Source organism: Lepidochelys kempii, chromosome 2 (assembly GCF_965140265.1).
Source record: "Lepidochelys kempii isolate rLepKem1 chromosome 2, rLepKem1.hap2, whole genome shotgun sequence".
NCBI classification, from domain to species: Eukaryota; Metazoa; Chordata; order Testudines; family Cheloniidae; genus Lepidochelys; species Lepidochelys kempii.
This window is the reverse complement of record NC_133257.1, coordinates 37754530-37778599: the sequence shown is the minus strand read 5'-3', so window position 1 is coordinate 37778599 and position 24070 is coordinate 37754530. Positions and strand designations below refer to the sequence as shown.

At 41.8% G+C, this 24070-nt stretch overlaps 1 protein-coding gene across 1 annotated transcript in view; it reads right to left on the bottom strand.

Annotated features, from left to right (window-relative positions):
- Positions 1-8732: 8732 nt before the first annotated feature.
- The window catches only part of RRM2B (ribonucleotide reductase regulatory TP53 inducible subunit M2B), a 37863-nt gene continuing 22525 nt past the window's right edge, over positions 8733-24070 (bottom strand). The window contains exons 6-9 of the mRNA XM_073330414.1: positions 22797-22930; positions 15676-15780; positions 14919-15032; positions 8733-9380 (exon numbers count right to left, since the gene is read on the bottom strand). Of these exons, the coding sequence (XP_073186515.1) occupies positions 9228-9380; positions 14919-15032; positions 15676-15780; positions 22797-22930 (506 nt within the window). The 3' untranslated portion in view covers positions 8733-9227. The remainder of the gene's footprint in view (positions 9381-14918; positions 15033-15675; positions 15781-22796; positions 22931-24070) is intronic.

Below are 24070 nucleotides of genomic sequence, written 5' to 3'. Positions count from 1 at the left end.
CTTTGTTACACCATGAGAGTGCATGGTAATGCGTGGGAGTTGATAGAATAGCTTCTCCATTTACACATTAGTAGGCCGAACAGTGACTTTTCTCTCTCCCAACCAAACTGAAAATGGTGTTACTCTTCCTAGCAGCAAACACACACTGCATATAGTACAATTTTACCCCCATCCTGGAGTTCACCTTTATTCTAAACTGAAACAAACTTAGGTTAAGATTCTTCCCTTACCTTGGCTATTCCTAGGGTTTCTCCCTGCAGGATTCCTATCTCCAGCTCCTAATTCCTCTGCCTCAGACACTAAACTCCTTTATACTTGTTGGTCAAAAAATAATATAATGATCTGGCTGGGTGATTCAGCCAAATAGCTCTGCATCTCTGCCCAGGTTCTAGCACTTGACACAAATGCGGCAGGAATAAGCTTCAGTGCTGAAATTTTAATGTATATAAAAATTTCACCCCCTCAGTTGTCATGGCATGTAACTCCAAAGCATAAGGACTTCATCACTGGAATTACCACCTGTTGATTGTTGGCACTGCACTGGGTCTCCTGCATGAGGAATGGGCAGTGGGCAACTTGAGTGGGACCACATTCTCTCTGGGCATGGAAGGAGTAAAGATAGACATACAGTAGATGGGACACTGAATTTAATTTTACATGGAATACTTTAAATTAGGAATGGTGGGTGGTTTGGTTTATGGCTAGCATATACAATAAGTCTGATCTGAATCTTTCCTGTGCTCTCAGATGTTAGAGAATGAACAAGGCTTCACCATTCCTCTACATCATGCTGTTTCCCAAAATGGCAACTTTGTTGTGTTTCTATAACTTAACTGGTTTATGAGGACAGGTTGTTGGCCTACTGCTCAACCCTCCACCTGGAAGACCCATAGTCTTTTCATCTGGTGTTTACCCTTTGACCTCTGTGTGGGTGGTCCTAACAGGAGTTAGAACTCCCATTGGCACAGCCCTCAGTTTCATTGGCGCACGCACACACCCACACCGCCCTCACCATCCCACTGTGTCAAGATGCAGAACACAAGGAAGGATACTATGATAGGTTGGGTCACAGAAACCCCCTTGGGACTGCCACCGGATGTGCTGGGACTACCTCTGACCCCGTTTTCCCTGGCAGCTTGGGACCTCAGTACCTTGCCTGGTTGTACCAGTCACACTAGCCAGCTACAAACACAGACCCAGGTTTGAATCATGTTCCCCAAAAGCTGCAGGCTTGACTGAAAACACCTTAAGAAGTGCTCCTGTCTCCAACACCCAGATACCCAGTTCCCAATGGGATCCAAACCCCAAATAAGTCTGTTTTACTATACCTCCCTACTGTATGTTCCACTCCATGCATCTGATGAAGTGGGTTTTAGCCCACGAAAGCTTATGCCCAAATAAATTTGGTAGTCTCTAAAGTGCCACAAGGACTCCTCATTGTTTTTGCTGATACAGACTAACACGGATACCACTCTGAAACGAGTCATAAATTGTTCGCCCTCTATAACACTGATAGAGAGATATGCACAGCTGTTTGCTCCTCCAGGAATTAATACTTGCTCTTGGTTAATTAATAAGTAAAAAGTAAAGGCGTACTTGTGGCACCTTAGAGACTAACCAATTTATTTGAGCATGAGCTTTCATGAGCTACAGCTCACTTCATCCGATCTGTAGCTCACGAAAGGTCATGCTCAAATAAATTGGTTAATCTCTAAGGTGCCACAAGTACGCCTTTACTTTTTGCGAATACAGACTAACACGGCTGTTACTCTGAAATAAGTAAAAAGTGATTTTATTAAATAAAAAAGTAGGATTTAAGTGGTTCCAAATAATGACAGACAGAACAAAGTGAATTAGCAAGCAAAATAAAATAAAACACGCAAGTCTAAGCCTAATATAGTAAGAAACTAAATGCAGGTAAATCTCACCCTCAGAGGTGTTCCAATAAGCTTCTTTTACAGACTAGACTTCATCCTAGTCTGAGTCCAGCAATCACTCACACCTCTGTAGTTACTGTCCTTTGTTCCAGTTTCTTTACTTTGGGGTGGAGAGGATCTCTCTTGAACCAGCTGAAGACAAGATGGAGGGGTTTCCCCAGGCCTTATATAGTCCCTCTTGTGGGTGGAAACCCCTTGTTTTCCTATGCAGCATCACAGCTACAAGATAGAGTTTTGGAGTGACATGGGCAAGTCACATGTCCATGCAGGACGCAGTTCTTTACAGGCCGACGCCATTGCTTACATGTTAGTTTGAACGTTCCCAGGAAAGCTCAGATGTGGAGTGGTGTCTCTCAAAGTCCATTGTCAGTTTAACTGTTTCTTGATTGGGCACTTACCGAGAATAGTCTTTTCTCAAGAAGCTGACCAATTGCTTCACTGAGGCTACTTAAAATCAAAAAAGTACATAGCCAATATTCATAACTTCGAATACAAAAATGACACACACCTACAGAAAGCATAACTATAACCAGCAAATTACAACCTTTCCATAGACACTCCACTTGGCCTCCTCTATACAAGACCAGGTGTAACACTGATCTATACCAGAGGTGCGCAAACTACAACCCGCGAGCCACATCCGGCCCACGGGACTCTCCTGCCCGGCCCTTGAGCTCCTGGCTGGGGAGGCTAGTCCCTGGCCCCTCCCCTGCTGTCCCCTCTCCCCCGCAGCCTCAGCCCACCGTGCTGCCAGCACTCTGGGCAGCAGGACTGCAAGCTCGTCAGGCAGCACAGCTGCAAGAGTCACCGGCCTACCCCCGTGCTCTAGACTGTGTGGCAGCGTGGTTCGCTCCGGCCGGGCGGCGCGGCTGCCAGTCCTGGTGCTCTGAGCAGCATGGTAAGGGAGCGGGGAGCAGGGGGGTTGGATAAGGGGCAGGGGGCCCCAGGGGGCAGTCAGGGGATGGGGAACGGGGGGGGCGGTTGGATAGGTGTGGGAGTCCCAGGGGGCCTGTAAGGGGCGGGGGTGTGGATAGGGGTTGGGGCAGTCAGGAGACAGGTGGGTTGGATGGGGGTGGGGTCCTGGGGGGGCGGTAAGTGGGAAGGGGCAGATAGAGGGCAGAGGTCAGGCTATTTGGGGAGGCACAGCCTTCCTTATCCAGACTTCCATACAGTTTCGGAACCCCGGTGTGGCCCTCAGGCCAAAACGTTTGCCCACCCCTGCTCTATATGGTCACAGTTCCTGTCAATAACATCACAATTAACGTAATTTGTATCTGTATCTTTTGGTTGATAGGGTGATTTGTTTCCCAGGCATTGGACTTGTGCTTTGACATCTTGAGTTTAATTACTCACATATTACTAGCACTGCAGAACATGTGATAAGTAGAAAATTCTTTGATTGTTCAATGGCCATTTCATGTAAAGCAATATGATTGGCGACAACACTTCAGTAACAAACACTGTTGTGACCTACAGCTGTTAATCATAAAATAGCATTTCTTAATACCAAAAGGTTTATGTGCTGTGTTGATTAGTACTGACTTCTTCTTTTGTTTCATGTCTTTTGAAGAAGGGCCAGGAAGAACGCTGTTAGCATCTAGTGGAAGCTGGGGAGCAGTTGTCAAGGATGCCAGACAGGTACTCTAATAACCTGCAAAAGCAGGAAAATCTGATAGCATGACACAAGGAAACTGGAGTGTTTTGTCAGGAATTCCTGTCACGCTGCATTCACAGAGGATACAGCACACCTTAGAATTGCAGCTGTATATGCTTAAAATCCTGATTCTCAGTTAAAACTTTAAAACAAATAAAGACAACACAGCGTAGCGGCATAAATTGGGTTGGGAACCATGTTCCTGTTGTGTGCATAAGACACAGTACAATGGAGCCATGACACTGGATTAGGGCCAGGGGGCACCACTATGATACACATAATGAATATAAACTGGCCATCGGGAAGTTTAGACTTGAAGTTAGATGAAGGTTTCTACCCATCAGAGGAGTGAAGTTCTGGAATAGCCTTCCAAAGGAAGCACTGGGGGCAAAAGACCTATCTGGCTTTAAGATTAGACTCAATAAATTTATGGAAGAGATGGTATGATGGGATAACATGATTTTGGCAATTAACTGATCTTTAAATACTCATGGTAAATAGACCCAATGGCCTGTGATGGGATGTTAGATGGGGTGGGATCTGAGTTACTACAGAGAATTCTTTCCTGGGTATCTGGCTGGTGAGTCTTGCCCATATGCTCAGGGTTTAGCTGATTGCCATATCTGAGATTGGGAAGGAATTTTCCTCCAGGGCAGATTGGAAGAGGCCCTGGGGATTTTTCGCCTTCCTCTGTAGCATGGGGCACGGGTCACTTGCTGGAGGATTGTCTGCACCTTGAAGTCTTTAAACCATGATTTGAGGACTTCAATAGCTCAGACATAGGTGAGAGGTTTATCGCAGGAGTGGGTGGGTGAGATTCTGTGGCCTGCGTTGTGCAGGAGGTCAGAATAGATTATCATGATGGTTCCTTCTGACCTTACTATCTATGAATTTAGAATGATAAATTTTACTGCTTGATCTTACAAATAACTGGGGAAGGTTAATCTATAAAATGGTGGCAAGTAGAGGGAACTAGATACATTGCTCTGTATCACCTCCCTTTAATTACAATAACCTCCTGTGCTCTTTCAGTTATATTAAAAATGCTATTGTGTCAAATAGTTTTAAATGGTCACTGATACAAACACACTTGAAAACCAATTCAATCCCTCTGTGGAACAGGATGTCATTAACCCCTTAGCTCCTCCTGTCCGTGATAATTTATTTGGCTTTAATGTGTCACTTCTGGGTCATTAGTTCATATTGTAAAATATAATGCAACAGTAACTAAGGGGCCTGCTGCACAGTATGGAAAGACAGTGTGCAGAAAGACTGTGCTCCATGCATTTAACATACAGCAGAGGACAGCAGCCCAGGTAATGGCAGAATGGCAGGGATAGACTGTTGTGCTGCAATGTGTTGATTGTGTGTGGGGGGCTGTGCTAGGTTTAGGCACTGCTTCATTCTGCTGTCACCCATACCTGCTGCAAGGGAACTTGCATCAGAGCAAAAGTGGCTGAATGAGCTTTCTAGGCGCCATATGGATTCATCACTGCTGTATCCAAGTCTGCGGCCTTCCCTTCCAGGGCTTTCTACACACAAAAAAGAAGAACAGGGCCCTGCACCTTCACAAATTCTCTCTGTTATTGCATACAGGGACATTAAAAAAAAATTATCTTCCATTATGACTGATCAAATGACTATACTGGCCTAAATTTAACCTCTTGTCCCTTTCCTCCTTATCATTCACAGACCTAGAAATTAATCACAAGGGCAAAGAATAATGACAGGTTTCAGAGTAGCAGCTGTGTTAGTCTGTATCCGCAAAAAGAAAAGGAGTACCTGTGGCACCTTAGAGACTAACAAATTTATTTGAGTATAAGCTTTTGTGAAGTGAGCTGTAGCTCACGAAAGCTTATGCTCAAATAAATTTGTTAGTCTCTAAGGTGCCACAGGTACTCCTTTTCTTTTTAAGGGCAAAGAAGCGTACATTAGCGAGATAAACGGAACCAGGGAATAGCCACAGATACCAGGAGAATTACTGCCTTCAGGTCAGCAGTCTATAACATCTTGCTGTCTTGGGAGCGTTCTTTTGGTTGACAACACAAAGAGATCCTGCTGGAACCTGGAATGGCTCTGATGGGCCAAATGCTCCTAGATCTTTAATGCCAATAATACGCTCTCCATGGACAGTGCAGCAGACTATCACACACACTAGAAGAACTTATTGTCCAACTCCTTTTTAGCTTTCAAATTTAGAAGGGTTGGGAAAAAGTGAACATTTCTTTGAAAAGTGAGAGGATTTGGGCACATACAAGGCAAAAACCTTGTTTTCAGTTTTAGAAGCTTTCAAAGTGTCTCAAAAAAAATCCATAACTGACTCACTGGCAAGCAGAGGTTTATGCACTGCAATGCAGTAGAACTAGGCTCTGCAGTAATCTTGCTTCCTACACAAACAGAAAACTGAATGCATCGTAAGTGCCACAGGGACTTATGGGACCAGGGCTAATAAGTGATCTTGAGATCCAGTCTCCTCTCCATGCACTCAGTTTTCAATAATATTAAACAGGTTTTACGTACATGTATATACAGAATTGGGAGAATATATTTCATTATGTTAAAGGCCAATTCCCAGAGACACATAAGGGACAGGTTACTGAGGGCAGGGGTTTGTTCAATAGCTATCAATGGTTGCAGGGAGAACAAAATATAAAAAGGAATGTGGGTACCTACAGGAAACTAGTGCAGACTTATCAGCTCTGTAGCCCTTAAGACTCAGCCACAGAGACTGTGTCAAATACTCCCAGTAGGGAGCAAACAGTGAGTAACATTACCACAATCCACTAGGTAGTAATGAGGGTAACACACTGTGCCCAAGAAGCCAAGACACTCATATAGATGCTGGGGGAGCTGTGGCTCTACTGCATTCTCTCCCTGACCGAAAACACCACAGAGACCAGTGGGGTGAGGTTCTTTGGCTCTAGGGGGCTGAGGGAGAAGCCACTCTATCTTACATGTTTCCCTCAGCTCTTGGTAGATTTCCAAGAATCCTCACCCCTGGCAGTGGGTATCCAAAGCTCTGCACAGCTTTTCGGACATCCATAGGTTTAAGGGATGAAACCCCTTGCTAGATGCACAGAGAGTAAACCCTGCCCCACACAACAGAATGATTCTGAGAAAATGCGGAGAGTGCATATTCTGTTTCCTATCATGAGCCAAGGTATGGAGGCCAAGCTTACCCCTACAAAATAAAACGAGAGCTCCAAAGACACTAGATTATATTGTTCAGACATAATTTAAATAATTTCAGGCTTTCAATAACACAACGAACTAGCAAGCCATAGACATTTCCCCATCCATTTCTTTAGGAAGTCTGGGATGGCCAGGACCATCTTTTGAACTGTGTTACTGAAACTATAAAAATATTTCACACATGACTTGAATAAAGATTGTAACAGGACTTTGGTATCTTATGCTTATGTAGAAGACCTGAGCAAATCCATATACAAAACAGTGAATATCCTGGACTAAAAATCAAGTATCTTAATTTAAATTATAACACTGGATAAATGCTTAAAAAAAATTCTCCTCATACCACCAAGCTGATAATGATACAAGCAGAAAAGAGGTTGCCTTTCCCCGAACAGCTGACATTCAGGTTGTAACATTTTCTCCTTCCATGTGAACGTCCTGCTCATGAAATATGCTGAATTGAGAGCTCCAGAATTTGTAGTTCTCTATTTAATCAAAGAACAGGTACAGCCAGAGGTGCAAGCTTTCCCTCATTGCCCCACGAATGTGTCTCCCTCCAGACTGGACAGGGCATCTCTAGGAGAAAGTAGTTCTACTTCCATGTCTGCTAAATCCTTCACCTCTTTGCTCAGACTCTGAACAAGGGGTTACTGAACTATTATTCTGATAGTTTTTGTGATGTGGACACCTGTCCACCAGGAACTAGACTGACATGACTGACTTACTTCACATAGTTCAGATGGTAACTACAGTAGAACCCCGTTTATCTGACCCTCCATTATCTGGCATTCCTATTAACTGAACAACCAGCCCACACCAGTCCAGAAGCAGGAGATCTCTCCTGTGGCCACTAGATGGTGCTGCAGCCTCGTACTTTTCCATTCTCTGGATTATCCAAATTTTCCGATCTGGCCAGAGGTCCCAATTAAATCAGATAAATGGGGTTCTGCTGTACTTTGTCACTGCCAATCCGGGCTGGATTGTTACTGTTATTCCTTCTACACCAAATCACACTGTGTCAAAGCCATCCCTTCAATTTATGCCTATACTGTAGCAGTTACCTGTGACATAACTAAAATACACACATACGCTAGGTTGTACTATAGATCACACATCACCATTTATACAGCACTCACTAGTTAGGGGTTGATAGTCACAGTATACTACAGTGTTGATAGAATAATTTAAAAACACTGTAGTATATTCTGACTATGGCCTGATAATTCCATTGTAATGGTGTGATGTTGCACATTGAGCATGCTATTCTACAGATGACCATCACCATAGTATCTGGGTTCTCAATGGTATAAGGCTCAAGTAAAAAAAATATACCTCAAGGGGGAAAAAAAAAAACAGAACAATACACCATCTTACATTACAAATATACTGGTGAAACTCAGAAGGATGGGAGAGTATAGAATATCCAGCAGAATGGATAAAATAAAGAAGAAATTGATATTGATATTGATATTTCAGTGTCAGATGCTGATCACAACCCCAGTGGAACAAGGGGTTAAAGATGGTGTAAGTCTGCTTACTGTTAAGGCACTTATATGTAAGTAGCTGCAATTAGGTAGGTTGAGATTTGACCACCACCAAAGACTTTTTCCTTCACTGTCTCGTTACAGGCTCAAGTTTTAAATACAGATCCACCTGATTTATAATATTACAAATCAAATCTTAAATGAAGGATATTTTCCTTTGAACGCTTGCTGCTATTACTGATAGGCCAGGTTTGGCATGCGTCATGAAAGCTGCTTGACCTAGATCACGTGTTAACAGGGAAATCCAAGCAAATTGTATCACTTGATCTGATAAGATCATCCCATAATCATATCGTACACCCCACTAAACACACACCACTCCTTCCTCTACCAATGTTTTTGAAGCAGTGGAGAAGTGTACTATATCATAGGGACAAAGTGGAAGCACTGTTCTAGATTCACGAATTTACATTTTAAAAGTTGTCAGAAAAGTTTATAGGAACGTATTTACATGCAGTGTAACCTCATCTGTGTTCAAGATTAAAATACTGCAAAGTGAGGCACAGATACAAACGAAGAAATAATTAACTTATCTAAAGCACAGTAAAACACTTATTGCAGCCATTTAAAAAAAAAAAAGTCACCAGTCCAGTTTCATCCAATGGTCACAACAACATGACTCAAACAAGCTCTTTATAGTATATCCCTTTAAGAAGCCGCATGAATTTCTGAGAGGACATTTTTACATGGTGTAAAGCAAAAAAATATATACACTATAGATTACAACCTACATATTGTACAGCTAAATTATAGACTATTCAAGCGTAAATTTATAACTTCACACAAAGTAGGAAGTCAGAAAAAAAAAAAACCTAGTAGACTCCAGAAGAAATACAGAAAAACTTCCCAACAAAAAGTGAGATGGGGGAGGGGGAAGTCAAGATGCTCTCTGAAGAGAGATTAGAAATCTGCATCCAGAGTGAAAACATTGTCCGTTGTTTCTGCCATAACTGCAAAGCGCTGATACTCTGAAACCCGCTTCTCAAAGAAATTTGTTTTTCCTTCCAGTGAAATATTCTCCATGAAATCAAAAGGGTTTTCTGCTTGAAAGACCTGAGAAAAGCAAACTTTATTAAATTGGAGTTCCTGAAATGACAACATGATGCTCCTACAAATCCTCATATGCATAATCCACAAAATGATGTTACTTACCTGTAACTGGGGGTTCTTCAAGATTTGTGGTCCCCATGTGTATTCCACACATGGGTGCGTGTGTGCTCCATGTGCCTGAAACTGGAGATCTGTAGCAAGTAGTGTCCTTTGGTCCATGCATGAATTGCTCTCCTTGTGCTCCAAACCGAGGGCAGAAAGGGTGGCGTGGACAGACACCTTTCCAGTTCCTTCTCTTACCATGAATTAGTTCCACATCCAAAGCAGAGGGGAAGGAGGGCGGGTAGTGGAATGCAGATAGGGACCACACATCTCAAAGAGCCTCCAGTTAAAGGTAAGTAACTTCCATTTCTTCTTCAAGCACTGGTCCCTATATATATTCCACATGAGTGACTGGTAAGCAATATTCAAAGAGGAGGAAAGTGCGAGGATACAGTTGGTATAGATATTATAACACTACTGTGCCCACTGCTGCATCTACCAAGGAAGCCCAGCCGAGGGCAAAATGCTTTATAAAAGCTGTGGCTGGAGCCCCAGATAGCAGCTTTACAAACATCCGGCATTGATACAGCTCAAAGAGATGCCACTGAGGTTGCTTGTGCTCTCATAAAGTGGGCCCTCATACCCATCTGGGCAAGTTACACATGCCAACTGATGAGACAGAATAATGCATCCAGAGATCCACTTAATGAGTCACCGGGTCAGTAACGTTTGTCCTTGTGAGCGCTCTGTTATGGTGACAAATATTCTTGGTGTTTTCCCATTCAGTTTCGTTCTTTGTAGATAAAAGACCAAGGCCTGTTTGACACTGAGGGAGTGTAGTCTCTTTTTTTTTGCTGGAAACATGAGGTTTTGGGAATAATATTGGTAAGTGAGTAAGCTGGTTCATGTGAAACTCTGAAGAGAGACTCTCTCTGTGATATATGATATATGGCAGGTCAGCCATGAGTGCACCCCATTCATTCACCCATCTGGCTGACTTGATGGCAAATAAGAAGGCAACCTTCATGGAAAGGTGTTACGTGGAACATGTGACCATCATTTTGAAAGTAAGAGCTGAGAGTACTAAGCTGAGGTCCTATGTAGCATGGGTACTTGTCACTGGTGGGAAAGTCTTAATGAGTCCTTTGAGGAATCAAATTGTGGCAGGGTGAGTAAAGATAATGTGGCTTTTCACTGGATGAGGAAAGGCACTGACTGCTGCCAGGTGGACTTTCAGCTAGCCAGTGGAAAAACCTGACATCTTGAGGGACTGGAGATAGTCTAAAATGGCAGTGATACCCGCCAATTCTGGTGAACGCTGTTTATGTTGTGACTAGATAGAGAAAGGCCTCCATTTAGCTAGAGAGCATTTTCTAGTGGAGATTTTTCTGCTGTGATTAAGAATATTTCAGATAGCCTCTGAATATGAATGTTTCAGGTCTGATGATCATCCAAATACCAGGCCATGAGACGAAGAGAGTCTGGGTTGCAATCTCTGATCCTGCCCTTCTCCTGATCGAGAAAAGATTGTATATAGGTAGGAGGATGGGATGACATTCATAGGAGGCCCACAAGCTAAAACATCTAGGCCGATTGGATACAATGAGGATAATCTTGGCCCTGTTGTGGCAAATTTTCTATAGAACCTGAGGTAGCGGGGGATGGGAGGAAAGACGTACCTTAGATGGTCAGTCCAGGATAACAGAAGAGCATCACCCCTACAGCCTCAGCCTAATGTTGCTCTGCAACTGTAGAGATTGAATTTCTTGTTTGTCTGGGAGGGGAACAGGTCCCAAGATGGTGTTTCCCACTGGGTGAAGATTTCAGTCAAGACAGAATTGTGTATTTCTCACTCATGGCCTGCTGAGATTTTCTGCCAATCTTCTGCACACCAGGTAAGTATGTCACCAACAGCAAGATATTCTCCTTGATGCACCAGTCTCATGAATTCAGTACCTCTATACACAAAAGAAGCGATCTCGCTCCAGCCTGTTTGTTTACACAAAAGACAGTCAATCATGTTGTTTGACATTAGCTGGATATGACAGAACCATATGAGGGGGAGGAATGCATTATAGGCAAGGTGAACTGCCCTCCTCTCCAGTAGATTTATATGTATTCTGGTCTCACATGGGAACCATGTGCCTTGTGCAGTGTGACTGTCCATATGGGCTCCCCATCTTAGGGATGCAACTATGATTATGGTTGCATTGGGTAGGGGTGGAAGAAAGGGGACTCCCGCTCACATCTGATCCGATTTTGTCCACCATACAAGAAAGGTTCTGACCTTTTACAATATTGTTACCCTGGTATTCATGTTCTCCTTGTCCGGTGAATAAACAGACCAAAACCAGGCCTGGAGGCAACAGAGATGGAGTCTGATAAATGGTGTTAAATACACACACACAGCCATGCGGATTAGTAGGGAAAGACACACTCCTCAATGTAGTGTGAGGTCTAGGGGTGATTGCTCATGGCCTCAAATCTGTTTATAGGGAGATAGACTCATCCTCAGTAAAGGCTAAGGTTGGTCCTATGAAATCTATAGTGTTGGTGGGAGTGGAATTTTCTTTCTTTATACAGACTCCCAATGACGTCAGAAATGGCGTAAGGACAAGGTCACTGACTGGGCTTCCTGACTTGTTCAGCACGTTAGTAGCCAGACGATGTAGTTGTTGTGCCTCATCTGGGCTGCCACCACTGAGAAGACTTTTGGGAAGACCTTGGGTTCTCACCATCCCATATGGGAGAACTCTGAACTGGTAGTGTTCTTGTCCTACCATGAATCTTAGAAACTTTCTGTGGTACCGATGAATATCCACATGAAAGTAAAGATCTTTCATGTTGAGGGTTGCAAACAATGTGTTCTTCTCCAGAGAGGGAATTATTGATGCCAGTGTTACCATGTGAATTCTGATTTGTGAATAAAGACATTTAGCTGGCATAGATCAAGAATTGGTCTCCATCCTCCATATTTCTTGGGATCTGGATATGGAAATATGGAGTAGACCCTCTTTCCTTGATGTTGGGCTGGCACCGGTTCTACGGTGCCTCTCTGAAGGACAAAGTTCACCTCCCGACGAAAGATCTTCTCGCGAGAGTGGTCCCTGAGAAGATGATTTGTGATAGGGAGGTGAGACAAACTATGTTGCGTAACCTGCGTGGATGATCTCTAATACCCCCTTGTATGTTATTATTGCCCTCCAGTTGTGTTTGAAGTGGGTATCAGCCATCAAAGATCTGCAGGGCAGTACGGCATGGCATCAATATCAGCATGCAATTCTCAATGAAACCGTTGGATAATGGGTGAGGGCAGACAGTGGTTGCAGAGTTGGAGGAAGCTGCATACCTGGATGTTTGAACTCTGTCATTTGCGAGGTGATTTGTGAGGGCACTGGTGATAAAGTGCCGGGGGCAGAGAGCTGGGGAGTGCGGGGGAGAGGCTTGGGGCTATAGGTTTGCTTGTGGAGCTCTCTCTTCAGGGCCAGGGTATAAATCTCCAGGAAGCAAAGTTGTTCTAGAGTGCTTAAGAGAGCATAGTGTAGCCATACGGCTAAAGCTGCTGACTCATTGCTCTTCTTACTGAAGAGATTATACTCAAAAGGCAAATCCTCAGTGGTATTATGGACCTCTGTGGAGAACTAAGAAGCAAAAATATGTTCCAGAGAGGTAAAGGTTTTAGTTCTTCCTGGAGTTCCAGGAGTCCCTGAGGTGGGGACTGATGGATCTGGGGCCAAGCCTCCAATGCTCTTGAACTCAGAGTGTGCCAGAATCACTGACTCCCAGGTGTACAGTGTAAAGCTCCCAGACAGGGACAATCTGTCCTGTGGGAAGGAGTGGGAATCAGAACTGTTAGATTCTTCTTCCTTTGCACCTTTTCTTCTTGGACAGAAGGTTTGTGCAGACCTAATTCCTAAGGACCAGCGAATGAGGACTTACCTAACTTAGACCAAGATGGAAGGAATCCTTTTTCATAGAGGCAAATCTGGATGGAGATCTCTTTATGCCTATACTTATGTTCCCTACTTTTATGAGAAGGTTTCTTAGGCTTAATTGTTTTGACCTCTAGTCCAGAGCTTTTACTCAGCAGGGGCACAACTCGCAACAAGGCAACTATACTGAGGTTCTCCCCAGCCTGCATCCGACTGAGATCTCAGGGCCAGCTCCATGAGGTGCTTCCACAGACGGAGCTCTCATCCCTCACAAGTTTGAGGAGAGAAACTGTGGCTGATGCTGCACCCCAAGTCAGTAAAGGAAGTGCTAGTGTTCATTGCTGAAGCAGAAGGAACCAGGGCGGGAGATAAAGTTCTTGAACTCTGGGACTCTTGACATAGTCCTTTTCCACGGGGAGAAGCTCCCAAGAACTAAACTAACTAGACTAGCTATGAAAATACTAACACACTTAAACACTAGGTTTAAACTTACTAAAAACTATTTACAATATATAATTACAGATATTGTAAGCAGAGAAAGATCAAAGTGGACACAAAGAATTCAAACTAGGCAGTGGTAAGAAGGAACTGGAGAGGCATTGGTCCGTGCCACCCTTTATACCCTCAGTTTGAAGCAAGAGGAGAGCAACTGCAAATGTGAGGACCAACAGACGCTACTTACTACAAATCTCCGGTCTCAGGCACTGGAAGCACATGCATGCCCATGTGTGGAATACACATAGAGACCAGCACTCGAAGCAGCAGCACCCACTTACTGGTAACTTTCCTTGGTAAAAATAAAGCAGGAATTCTCCAGCTTCTCATAGATAATATCTAGACTGGTTCTCCCCTCCTCAAACCACCAACCCTGGCAACCAGCAAGGAAGCATGAAATATCTCAGGAAACAAGGTATTAGAATAGACTTGGCTCTCACTCCACTAAAGCAGTGCAATATAAATGTTTACTTTTCACACCCTTGAGAGCGCCACTCTACCCTGTATATTGATTAGTGTTTTTTTACTTGGGGTTTGTACCAATGAATGCATCCAGCACAAAAAACTCTGTGCAACCCTTAACTTATTTCTCAGAGGTTCACTTCTTTCTGTGTGTAATTAAAGGATTTATCCTCAGAAAGTTCTCCTGTCAGCATTATTAATAGATCTGTTTTCCTCAGAGTAACAGTATTTTTTAAAGGTCACTTGCTTCCATCTAAGCAAATTCAGCATTTTACTGATGGGCATGCTAATCTGTTAACCTTGTGCAATGAATATAAGCGGTTCTACTTCATTATAGCTTCGTAGAACCAGAGCAACTGAATGCAACACACACTTCCAATTTAAATCCAAGTAGTAATTACAGGGCAACTCTGGCCAGAGAAACAATGGTTTCATCTGTTCCAAATAATGAAATCTGTATATTGACATTGTTCTCTATGTGAGACACAGCAGAACACACAAGTGCGATACCAACACCTGTGGTAAATTAGTGCAGCACACAGACAACTTTGCTTGGCCATTTTAACAGGCCAGTATTTCTTGGAAGGGTCATCTCTCTCAACTTTCTTACCTTAGGGAACCCAAGTTCTGTAAGTAACCGGTCTGCCACAAATTCAATGTACCGCTTCATCAAAGTGCAATTCATTCCAATCAGCCCTACTGGTAAAGCCTCTGTTAAAAACTCCTGGAGTAAAACACAACAGTGACATTTAAAGAAGGGACATTGCAACTTAAGGGGAACAAATGGTATCTACTTGATGCATCATTTGTGATGTTTTTATGAAATCAGATTCAGCAGTTGTTTACTACTTCAATAACTTGTATCACAAAAAACTGCAAATGTCTCCTGTTTTGATCAGCTCTTTGCAACTTTCTATATTTTAGTATTTATTTTGTGAAAGAGTCAGTGAGAACTTTCACGGGTGTTTTTTACTACATGACAGATCCAATTCTCACTAACGATCAACGGAAGTTTTGCCACTGAATTCAATGGGAGCTGGATCAGATCCTATGTGTAGCAACAAGAGAGTCTTACCTCTAGTAAATGTGACTGAACATGAAAGAAAACCCACCTGTGCTGGCTTTAGCTTGTTCTAATCACTTGGCTAGTACTGTCAAAAATCATCTCTGCCTTTTATTCTCTGTGACAATCAAGAGTACCAAGAGACTGATTATAGGTGGTGTGTTGGAATTTTACAGTGGTTTACACGTGTGGACTAGTCATTTATTAGGAATTCCAGAAATTCTACTAGAGCATCACCTTCTTTACACATGAAAATCCTCTTGTGCCATCAGTGACACTGTACTGATCAGTCTTGTCTGCTCACCTGCTCAATTTCAACTGCATTAACAATAATCTCCTTGACCCTCTCTTCTGAAGGCTTGTTCACTAAATAATTAAATATTAGACAAGCAAAGTCACAGTGCAGACCCTGAAATACAAAAGAATGAAAGAAGTTTAGTTTCTCCTGCCCCTCATGATTTGCTATTTAAAGACTTGTACTGATAATTGTCTCTCTGAGAGGAATAAGCTTCCTAACTTCCTGCTTCATGACAATCAGGGTGGATAAAAATCAATGATTAAAAATCAGTTTTTATTTAAATCGGATTTTTTTGATAAAATGCTTTTTGAGGAAAAAACTTATCTAAAGATAAAGATACATTATAGCTTAAAAGATATCTCATAACAGAATAGGGATTATAAATTCTGATTCTATAGTATGAGACAATATATTCATGTAATGTTTAAGAAAAGTTTTGTAAATGAGTTCCAATAGTTCATGATTAGGGCCCCAATCTTATGAGATTCCAGTGGTTTCTGTATAGATTATTTAGGTTAATCTTTCTATCTACCCAATGGGACTCAGTGCTCAGTCTAGAAGATACCATCAGAGATGCTTAGTTTTGTAGTTCTCAAACTGTGGATTTGTGTCTCCAGAGATAACATGCTTGTTAACAGCAAAAATGTTTTTAAATAAATAATATACAGAGGTGAGAACAACAGACCTCAACCCTATTGTCCCTCTGCAAATCTGTGTACACAGAGTCAATCCCTTACCTCTCTCTGAAAGTGCAAAGTTTCAAAAAGTTCAATGAACAGAAGATTGTTGGGGGAGGATTAGATCTGGACAAGGGGAAGAAGCCTGGAGATAAACGTGAGAAGGGAGGGACAGGCAGTAGAAAGAGAAGTGAAACTGTTTGTGCAGCATATTTCAGAAGTCTTGAGGTCTTTCTGAGTGTAGCCTTCATTGATTTGAGATCTACCATACCATTCTCTCACGGGAAGGGAAAACCTATAATGGCAACAGGCCGTAAAAGAGACCCAGTTTGGGAATATTTTAATGAAGCTCCTCTACCTGTGGGTAAGACAGGCATGCATGCAAAATGCAAACAGTGTAACAAAGAAATGCAAGGTTTGGTTGCCCGAATGAAACATCATGAGAAGTGTTCCTTCTCAGGGGGAAGCTGCATTGAAGATGATGAAAGGAACATGTTTGAACATGCAGGATCTTCAGGTTGGTAAACTTTTTTATTTCATACTTCTTTCTTAAGGATTGCCTGTCTTCCTTCTGGACTATTCTTGAATTCTCATGTTTGAGCAATAAATATACTTGTTACTCTATGGTACTATCATTTTAGAAGCAGTTGTGATAAAAAAAATAAATAACTGAAATAGGCAGATCTTCCTTTTACAATTTCACCTTTAAAGTAGTACTGAGTGTCAGTGAATGTAATGAGTAATACTAAATGAGCACTATGGTAATAATAATTAAATAACTGCATTGACTTATTTTGTTTAGGAGAATCCATCCTCAACATACAGGATTCTGAAGATGATCCACCTTCAAGATCACCATCATTTGCTACAGTTTCAGAGTTATCTGCCAATGATAATGTTTCAGTCACATCATGTATGTCACATAGCCACAGTATATCATCTGCAGCAAAAAGAAAAAAAACTCCATCATTCAGAAACAACTATAGATAAATTTGTGATAAGAACAAGCAGATTACAAAATGAGGTAATTGATGAAAAAACTGCCCTGTTTGTTTATGCAACAAACTTGCCTTTCCGTATGATTGAGAACCCACACTTCATTAACATGGTTCAATCATTAAGACCAGGATACAGTCCACCCAACAGATGTCACAGGCAAATTGCTGGATAAAATGTATGAAAGAGAAATTGAGCAATGTGCAAAAGGTCTAGAGGATAAAATTGTTAACCTGAGTCTTGATGGGTGGAGCAATGTCCACAATGAGCCTGTTGTATGTGCTTGCATGACAACAGAAGAAGGGAATGTCTTCCTTACAGAAATAATTGATACACTAGGAAATGCACACACAGCTGAATACTTACAAGAAGTAGTAAAAGCTCTAACAAACTGTTAAAAAAATTCAAATGTCTAGTATGCAGCTTGGTCACAGACAATGCTGCAAATGAATCCAAGATGAGAAGAAATTTAGAAGAGAGTCCCAAGCTAATAACATACGGTTGCAGTGTTCATTTGATGCACCTCCTAGCCAAAGACTTCAGTATTCCAGAAACAAAGGCTAATGTTGCTGAAATTGCAAAATACTTCCGTAACAACCACTTTGCAGCAGCTGCTCTGAAAAAAGTGGGAGGAACCAAGCTAACTCTCCCACAAGACATGCGATGGAAGTCAGTAGTGGACGGTTTTGAGCACTATATCAAGAACTGGCCTAATCTGATGACAGTTTGTGAACAAAATCGTGAAAAAATTGATGGCACTGTCAACATGTTCTCAACATTGGGCTTAAGAGAAATGTTGAACACATGCTGAGTACCCTGAAGCCTATTTCTGTAGCCTTGAACAAAATGCAGGGAAATCACTGTTTTATTGCTGACACTGTTGAAATTTGGAAGAAACTGAGTGAGATCTTAAAAAGAGAAATATGCAATGACAGAGTTAAATTACAAGCATTAAAAAACAAATGGAACAAGCACTATCTCCAGCTCATTTTCTTGCAAATACTCTCAGTACTCAGTACCAGGGTCAAAACTTAACTGCTGAAGAAGAGGAGTTGTCTATGACATGGACATCCAGCAATCATCCCTCCATAATGTTAACTATAATAAACTTCAGAGCTAAGGGTGAGCCATTCAAGAAATGTGTCTGCTGATGATGTTTTAAAGAAAGTCACACCAGTGAACTGGTAGAAGTCACTTAAGCACTTGGATTCAGAGACTGTTGAAGTGATAATCTCACTTTTAACAGCAGCAGCTTCTTCTGCCGGTGTAGAAAGAACATTTTCTTCCTTTGGACTACTTCATTTCAAATTGAGAAATCATTTTGGCCCTGAAAAAGCAGGAAACTTCTTTTTCTTTTCCAGATTATGAACAAACAGGAAAATGAAGGTGAAAACGACTGAGATAGCTGCAGAAGCCAATATTTTAAGTTTCTCATGTTGACCTGGCTGACCGTCTATTTAATTTTTGTTTTTTAAAATATTTCATTTAACTAATTTAGTTAAAAACAATTTTAACAAAAACAAACCTGATTTTAAAAAAACTGAATGTTTAAATTCAAAAATTCATATGCTTGTTTTGTTAAAATATTATATGTTTGCTGTTGAAGAAAAAAATCCAGAATAACGTCGTTGTTTTAGTTAAATAAAACAATTTAAGTGTCTGTCTGGTGATGTTCTCCTCCTAATACAGCATGGCAAGAAAATCCTCCAAATGTTGATCATTAACCTGTTGAATTGGAGACAGTTCACCTCCCAATGACTTCATAAATATCTGCTTCAATTACCTTTGGTAAATGAAATAACCAAACAATCATTCATTTTCTGATATAGCTGTAAAACTAATCTGAAAAGTTTTCAAAATAAATCACTTTAAAAATGTATAGTGTGTACCTTCTAAAAAATTAAACCTACATCTATCTGAGTTGTGAAGACTATGTATTAAGGTTATGACAACCAACAAGAATGCACTTTTATCTAGAAATCCGTGATTTAATCGAGTCTTCCTGACTAGATTAAATCAAATCCACCCTGATGGCAATGTTGTTGTAATTGTATTTCTCAAATCTTAAAAGGGCACTCATCTATACTGGGCAGAAATATAATTATTTAAAATCTACAAATCGTTATGTTGAAAAACAGAAGACAGGAAAAAGTAGCTGACTTTCTTCGATTTGCTGATATTAAGCATTTTTGAACAATCCTTTAATACAAATGGTATTTATGTGGAACCAAATTTAGTACTATCCTCCTGTTATGGATCATACTTTGTAATCATGTTATAGCAGACATTAGAAGTAGATTTGTGAACACTCATGGTTTCAAGATATTTTAATTATCTTTATAAAGATTTTTTCCTTCTCTCACGTGCCCTCCGAGCTCTTGCAGAAAGGAGGAGGGTTAATTTAACAAAACAAGTTCCATTACTGGGATCAAATCTAACACTGAAAAATACATTTTCATGCAACATGCAGTTAGTGTGGAGGCTTCGTTGCCACAAGATTTCATCAAGGACATTAAGAATAAAAATAAAAGAGAATTGGATAGAATATGGACAATAAAAAAAACCAGAGCGACAACAGTGAAGATTAAAACAAATCAGCCAACCAAGAGTTTTGGAAGGGTTATAGATTTCAGATAAGCCAACCTTGAATGGGCATTAGAAATAAAATTTCCAGAGGAAAATTTCTCTCTTAACTGCCTGCTGCAGGAATTCTTGCATATTCCTTCGGTTCAACAGTTGCTGCCCACTGTCAAAGAGATAATACTGCACTAAATGGACTACTAGCATAAGCCAGTCTGGCACTTTCATTATGTTACCTGATATTTTAATGGATTTTGGCAAATTTTTAAGATCTGTGGCTCTCCCGCTTAAAAGAGAATGACTGCTTATGCATTCCCCAAATAACCATGCATTACCTAGGGAGGTGGTAGAATCTCCTTCCTTAGAGGTTTTTAAGGTCAGGCTTGACAAAGCCCTGGCTGGGATGATTTAACTGGGAATTGGTCCTGCTTCAAGCAGGGGGTTGGACTAGATGACCTTCTGGGGTCCCTTCCAACCCTGATATTCTATGATTCTATGATTACGTGGTGCCCACAATCTATCTAACCAGTTCATCAAAACAATTCATTTTCTTTTCTTTACAGGATTTTTATTGCTATTTTATTTTAGTTTTGTACTGATCCTCTCCCAATACAGATGCCTTGTGCACTTTGTACTTTTATTGCAATAACTAGCTATTTAATTACAATTATGCCATTGGAAATTGAACTGGAAAACTATGGGTTTTTTTGGTGCTGAATGACACGCCACAAACGGGCAGTTGGACCTATTGTATTTAGCATCCTACATCACATTAACCTGAAAGTAAGTTTTATAGAAAACTTCTGCTGAAAACCACACACATATTGATTGCATGAAAAAGGTTACAATAAAAATTAAACTGGATCTTATTAGTGGACATGAAGTAGAATTTATTTTCCCAAGCATTAAAGTTGCCTCAGGCTTGAGCCATACCTTGCTTTATTTTCCAGTCCTATCATGTACTTTAATAATTCTTTCATCATAATATAGCTTCTTTCTAAATTAGAGTAAATGAGAGCTACTGGCTATTTTCCTTGAGATGGAATCCTTTACCATTTTAAGCCAATGCCAGTAGATTCAACCATTGCTCTGTTGATCTTGCAAATTAATCTGTCCTTCAGCTTCTGCAGTGCTCCAGATTTTAAACATGATGTATTTTTTCCAACAGCACCTTAACTGTGCAAGGCCCTGCCCATGAGGAGCCATCACTACAAGATGGGGTGAGGAGGGAGTAGGAGGATACATGTTACTACAGTGATTGGCATATTCAATATCAGAAAGATACTGGCAGGTGCAGCCTTACAAGTATATTACAAGCCACCATACTTTTTAATCTCTTAAAAATATTTGAAGTTAAAAAGCGTTCCCCACTAACAGTGCCAGTAAGACAGAACCGCAGTTGTTCCACTCCACAAGATATATTTACAGTATGTTACTAGAGGAACAAGAAGGGGAGCAAGGTCAGCTACTTCTGTAGAAATACCCCCATACTGGACCAAGCACTGCAGAAGGCCCAGTGCAAGTACTGTGTTCTGTAACTGGAGAGAGCTTCAGAAGGGGACAAGGCAACCTGTACCATCCACCACCTGAGTGCTGTGGTAGAAGCCAGTGCAAAGCCAATTGCATTCATAGACACACTCGGACCCTAGGGTGAGCAGGCTGCACCTCCATTGTAAAGCTAGAGGACACAGGCTGCACTGTAGAATCCCATGTATGTGACTACCCCTGGCTGGCAGTGCAGTCCAGTACACGTGCACACCTGCTGCTCTCTGCTGTCTATTTGACTTCTGCTGCCCTCAGTGCTGGAAGCTGAGCACTGTGCTGGCTCAAGTCTGCTCTCTCCCATTATTCACCATCACTTTGTTTCTTGGGCCATGTGTCTCCAGTTCCTTCCTTACTCACACTGTGAATTAGGATTTTTTTTTCATCTTATTTCTTTTCCTTTTAAGATGATTTAGGTGAATAGTTTTATTCAGGATGTTGATTATTCTTGCCTGGGAACATGGTGGTATTTAAGCTCTCCTACATTCATTTAACATCTGCCCAGTGATAATTTATTTCTCAATCTTGTTCCTACCCCTTCTCCCTTTAAACGTGTTCTAAAAATAGCCTACTCCCTCACAGGATTTCAGTGCTCCTGCAGTTCCCAGTAATGTCAAGGTTTGCAGACTCATGGCTACATGCTGCACTGTGTGGAAGAGTGACCACCAGCAGAGAGGGTGGGTCTTCCTGGTGCTGCCACCATCCACTGCCTCTCACTGCCTCAGCCGAGCTATGGCTGAACGGGTGAGAGGATACTGTGGGTGTGGCTTAAAGTTAATGGACAGGTCAACCAGTTCCTTCACCCAGTCAAGATGCTGCACCTGTCCATGTAACAAGCTCTGGCGGAATCCTACTATGCATGTCAGGGTAGGCTGGGTTTCAGAGAGCTGACTCAGGCCTTTGCCCTCTTCCAGCCCCATCAGCAGTAACATGTCAAAACAGCTCCATCTTGCCAGCAACTCACCCTCTCTGCCCTGCTGGATTTCCCCTTCTTTCACTGGTGTTTGCGCCCCCCAACCTTCTGCATCCACTTACCTGCTTTCTCCCTTTTCCCCCGTGAAACCCCACCTCTTCAGCACCTGACGCAATTCTTCCTTTCCTCTCCCACAGCTGCTGATAGAGGTGGATGAAGTATTGCCCTTATTAGCATGGCTATTAGGCTCTGCTCAAATGTGTGTGGGCAGCAGCTCTAGGGGGAGAGGGGAACATGCAAAAAAAATGGTGCCTCTCCCCTCTGGCCTGGGGATTCACTGAGAGCCCAGCCACACGCTGCTCTCAGCTAGAGGAGCATTCCCCCCCCCCCCCGGCCAAATGTAACGTTCTACATATTACCTCATCTCGGCTAATGAGCTCATTGGAGAATGTCAGTCCAGGCATCAGACCCCTCTTCTTCAGCCAAAATATAGCAGCAAAAGAACCTGAGAAGAAGATCCCTTCCACGGCAGCAAAGGCAACCACTCTCTCCCCTGTTTAATACAATACACTGGCAATTAAGACTCAGAAAAATCAAATTTGCTTCTAGTTTGTCAGTCGTGCAGCTTACATTAGATACACACTGATACTGAACAGCATGAAATCATCATCCACTTAGGTACCATATTTTACATTTCATCACATAGGATCCCACAACATGCATGTACGTGCACACATCATTTACCCACCAATGAAATGCAGCCACTTTTGGGGTGAAACAGGACAGCTATTAAAAGTGTTCAACACACAGCAGTTTAGACCAGGAAGAGAGGAAAAATAGCACATCCAATTGAAAGTAAAGGGAGAATTTCAGAAGGAAGAATTTAATTGCTCAAACTGAAATCTGGCCAGGACATCAGGCCTAATACCCCTGTTCCTCTTAGTAGACGGTGGCTGTGACTAATTGACAAGACTGGGAAATAGACTTCCTATGGGAGCCTAATCTGTCTGGGTCTCAGGTTCCTACATAAAGGGAAAAGTATTCTCCTACCTGACAGAGGCAAGACAATTCATTAAGACTTGTGAAGTACTCTGCTTCCTATAGCTTCTTCCATCTGGGAAGTTAGAGCATTATTATTTTGACTCTTGCAAAAATAGCTGAAACTCTTTAATGACCACAAATGATCTGAATCCGTTTTATGCCTTAGCCTAATGACAGCACCACCCACTGCCCAGTAGCCACTGACTCCACAAAGGCTATCGATGTTAACTGCAGAGAACAGTGCCACCTACTGAATCCCCAGCACCACTTCCTGCATCATCAGGAGTGCTTCTTGGAGATCTCTCATCCAGGTAATGACTAGCCTAAGCCTGTTCAGCCTCTGAGATTTAACAAGTTCACAGCCCAAGGAGTTATAGCTGTGCATGTAAACCCATACACTGAGAGGCTTAAAGGCATTTACCCAGAAAAAAATCTACACATGCAGGAGATTTAGTATAATCTCAAGAGCAAATACAGCAATACTTAATGATTTGTTATGTTCAAAATTCACCAGAATACTTTAATCTTAAAAAGGCCTAATCAGAGCTGAATTAATGGTGAAATCCTATAAGGCACTGTACTTTGACATCCATATTATCAGCAGATGTATTCACAATTAAAGTTGTTACAACTAACGCTAAATGAATTTATA